We start from the raw sequence: 4,280 nt of genomic DNA, 5'->3' as shown, positions 1-4,280 counted from the left end.
TTTAATTTTAAAATATTTAAATAATATAATTAATAATAAAAATTTTAAAATATTTTTTAAAATAATGTAATTCATTTTAGTATTTTGAATTTTGATTCTATTATACAGAATGTGTTGGAGATGGTATTGATATAAATTTGATATGAAACGATATCCTATGATCCATTTCCAATATCATCAATGGAGCTTGTGACAACTGTTCTTGGTTTCTTGTTATTGTATGCACTTATTCAAGCTACTTTCTCAGTTTTTGGCTTCGGCCGATCCAAGAACCTACCTCCAGGTCCAACCCCATTTCCGATCATCGGAAACCTCCACTTGCTCGGCGACCAACCACATCAGACCCTAACCAAGCTAGCCAAAATCCATGGTCCCATCATGTTCTTACAACTTGGTCGCATCAACACACTCGTCATCTCCTCCGCAGCAGCCGCCAAACAAGTCCTCCAAAAACAAGACCTTGCTTTCTCCATCCGCCATATCCCCGACGCTGTCCATGCCCACAACCACTCTCGAGGATCCGTCGCCTGGCTCCCCGTCGGCACCCTGTGGCGGACACTTAGAAAGATCCTCAAGAACAACATCTTCTCCGGTGACTCCCTTGACGCCAACCAACACTTGCGGAACCAGAAAGTGCAAGAGCTTGTAGCATACTGCCGGAAAGCCAGCCAGTCGAATGAGTCGGTGGATATCGGCCGAGCTGCTTTCAGAACCAGCTTGAATCTACTATCGAATACGGTTTTCTCCAAGGATTTGACGGACCCATTTGAGGATTCTGGTAAAGAATTTAAGGAGGTGGTTGGGAACATCAACTTAGAGGCTGGGAAGCCAAATCTGGTGGACTTCTTTCCGGTGCTGAAAAGGATCGATCCACAAGGGATCAAAAGGAGAATGACTCGTTATTTTGGGAAGGTTCTTGATATTTTTGAGGAGTTGAGCAAAGAGAGATCGGTGATGAAGCAAGATGATGATGTATTGGACAAGTGCTTAAAAATCTGTCAAGAGATACCGGACGAGATCAATAGAACACAAATCATGGGCATGTTTTTGGTACGTAACTTGTTTTGTTTTCTTGTACAATTATGTCTTTTGTTTCCCGGCTTAGATTGAAACGTGAACGCAGTCAATTTGTGAGAAGTCGAGAGGTTCCAAATCATATGTAATCACATGTGATACAACACATGTAATCATGTTGTTTTGATCGGTCATAGAGGAGACGACTTTTCCGTGACATGGTCATGTTGACGAAGTCGTCCATGTCCTTTTTTGAACTATTGTATTGGATATGGTTACGGGTTGCAAAAAGTGACTCAACCCCAACCCATAATTGGTATATTGGGTTGAGATTTTCAATCCATTTAAATAAATGGGTCAATCTGTCTATAACTCATTTAAATAAATGAGTTGGGTTTTGTTTGATTTTTTACCTGTTTCAACTTGTTTACAATCTGTTTCCAACTCGTTTAAAATATTATATAACTTTTTTTTATACTTAATATTATATCTAATATTCTAATATTTAATTTTATTGTATTATTAATTAAAAATTCTACCATCATGAGATGAAAGTCTAAATACCAATCGCCTCTATTACTCTTAATCATCATGAAACCTTAAGAAAAATTCTTTAGTCCGTTACTCCATTATCGTCTCCAAAGTCCAATCCAACTCTCAAGTCTGTTGTCCACCTCTCGCCCTCTCATTCTTGGCTCTCTCTCCGTGTATCGTTTTTCTTCCTCTCGAGAGTGAACTTGGGGTTGGAGAAAGTGGAAGTCGAGTTACTTAGAATTTAATATTTTTCAATTTATTTTGAACAATATTTGTTGTGGTTGTATTTTATTCAAACTTTGAACAATTTGTTTGTAGTTGTGGTTGTGTTGTGTTTTACTTAAAAAAAACAGTCTACTCCTTTTTTTATTTAAAATTTTAAAATTAAATGGTTCAACCTATTAATTTAATAGGTTGGGTTAAAAAATTCGTAATCAGATCAACCCGTTGTCAACCCATATAGGTAACAGGTTGAGTTGGATTGAAAAATCTCAACCCATTTAATTAATTTGGTTGAGTTGGGTTGAAATTTTCAACCTATTTAATAAATGGATTGAAACCAAACCCAACCCAACTTGTTGCCATAGGGGCGGACCTGGTGTGGTGGCATGGGTGGCACGTACCACCGTATTATTTCTCCACCGAAGGGAAAAAAAATTTAGGTTTGTTAACGGTGTTATCGTATCGTTTTGAAAGGTGCTACCGTATTTTCCTGAAATTCAAATAGTGCCACCGTATGAAAAATTTTCTAGGTCCGTCCCTTCCCACCCATATGGCATTGGTTCTATTGGAAATTCTCGCTTTCTCCTAACTTAACTGATTTCTATCATTATCTCGCTCTTTCTTTCTTTATGCAAAATATATTTTTTATTCTAAGATTTATAAAAAAATGTTAATTGTGATAAATATTTCATATAAAACTAATATTATTAAAGTAAATTACGTTTTTAGTCCTTATGATTCGTTGAAAATTTCTATTTTCATCCTTATAGTTTTGAAATTATGAATTTTCATTTCTATGGTTTATAATTCTTTACCTTTTTCGTCCTTATGATTTAAAGTTTATTTATTTTTTTTGTCCCTAAGGTTTACAATATATTTCTATTTTACTCCTTTATGCTTAAAAGTAGTGTTTTGGCCTTAGGGACAAAAATAGAAATGAATTGCAAACTATAAGGAGAAAAATCGAAATTTCAAAACCATAAGGATGAAATCCACAATTTTTAACAAACCACAGGGACGAAAACCATACTCATATTATTATTTTTAGGGATCGCGTAATTTCAAGAAAGACAACACAAACGGCTTTATTTTATTTTGTGTACTTTCACACGAGATCTCATACTTTATGTTTAGGAAAAGTAAAAGTAATTAAAAACAATGAATAATTTCTAAACATGTTATCCGGTTTGCAAATATAGGATTTGTTTGTTGCGGGCACTGATACCACTTCCAATACAGTAGAATGGGCCATGGCAGAACTACTGCTTAAACCATACATTATGGCGAAAGCCAAAAAGGAGCTGGAAGAAGTTATTGGTACAGGTAAAATCATAGAAGAGAAAGATCTCCTGAAGCTGCCATACTTATGGTGCATTGTGAAAGAGACTTTAAGGATTCACCCGCCTATCCCCTTTTTGCTTCCTCGAAAAGTTGAGAACGAGGTGAAACTCAATGACTACATTGTTCCTAAGGGTACACAGGTGCTTGTAAATGCATGGGCCATTGGACGAGACCCATCCATTTGGGAGGACTCATTGGAGTTCAAGCCAGAAAGATTTCTTACCTCGGGGCTTGAGGTTCGAGGCCAAGATTTTGAGTTGATTCCGTTCGGTGCTGGACGAAGAATATGCCCTGGTTTACCACTAGCAATTCGTATGATTCCTACGATGTTGGGGTCATTACTCAATTGTTTCAATTGGAATATTGACAACGGAATCGGGCATGAGGGATTGGACATGAGAGAGAAGTTCGGACTCACTTTACAGAAGGCCAACCCTCTTTGTGTTGTTCCAACGCCATTGAATTAGCGTTCGTTCATTTGCACCATCCTCTTTCTTCTTATGAGCCATCAGGATATTTCTCAAAGAAAATTCATGAGACTCGTAATTGTTTTTTTCTCTCAACTAGTTATGTACCCGTGCTATGCGGTGGGATTGTGAAATTTGAATAAATGTAAGCGAGCATACCGGTTACGGATTAACATTTACATTCAAAATTGTCAAATCATAAGCTTTATTGATTGTCGTAGTATTAATTGTTTTCTTTATTCTCTTAATTTCTAATGAATTTTCTAACGTTTTTAGATGTTACTGTTCCAAGAATAGTAACCAAAAAGAAAACACAATGAACAAAATCAAAACATCTAAAAGTAAATCACAGATCTATAATCCGACCACTGTAAGCTCAATAAACAACAAATGAAACACCAAATTACCATCTTGATGAAAGATCGCATTCGGAAAAAGAGGGAGTAATTAAAATTAGTGCAAAAGAGGGATAACTAAAATGAATACAAATAGGACAACTACAATGAGATAACTCTGATACACTACCAAACAAACCACTGTTTCCGGTGGATTCTGCCGCAGGAAAAAGTGGCGTCGGTGAATTTTTTTTCGACGGAATCAGCGAGGGATTTTACCATTTTCCGGCGGATCACGGCCTTCGGAAATTTCTTGCTGGTTTATTTATAAAATCGTGAATAAATTAAGAAAATGTTTAAGCCTTTT

The 4,280-nt window shown here is 36.4% G+C and overlaps 1 protein-coding gene across 1 annotated transcript; it reads left to right on the top strand.

Moving 5' to 3' along the window:
* Positions 1-180: 180 nt before the first annotated feature.
* On the top strand, positions 181-3,578 carry LOC112513384 (7-ethoxycoumarin O-deethylase-like). The gene is made up of 2 exons (XM_025119624.1): positions 181-1,050; positions 2,970-3,578. Exons 1-2 carry the CDS (start codon positions 181-183, stop codon positions 3,576-3,578), a joined length of 1,479 nt encoding a protein of 492 aa, XP_024975392.1.
* The last annotated feature ends 702 nt before the right edge of the window (positions 3,579-4,280 follow it).

This window comes from Cynara cardunculus (genome assembly GCF_001531365.2).
Source record: "Cynara cardunculus var. scolymus isolate 2C chromosome LG 5, CcrdV1, whole genome shotgun sequence".
In the NCBI taxonomy this organism is placed as follows: Eukaryota; Viridiplantae; Streptophyta; class Magnoliopsida; order Asterales; family Asteraceae; genus Cynara; species Cynara cardunculus.
The sequence above is the reverse complement of the archived record's forward strand: the minus strand, read 5'-3'. Positions and strand labels throughout refer to the sequence as shown.

What these genes read in the sequence shown, in the direction of transcription:
- LOC112513384 (XM_025119624.1), top strand. Translation starts at nt 181, where the DNA reads ATGGAGCTTGTGACAACTGTTCTTGGTTTCTTGTTATTGTATGCACTT. An exon ending in AAATCATGGGCATGTTTTTG is followed by an intron (nt 1,051 to 2,969) that starts GTACGTAACTTG and finishes TTGCAAATATAG; the next exon opens with GATTTGTTTGTTGCGGGCAC.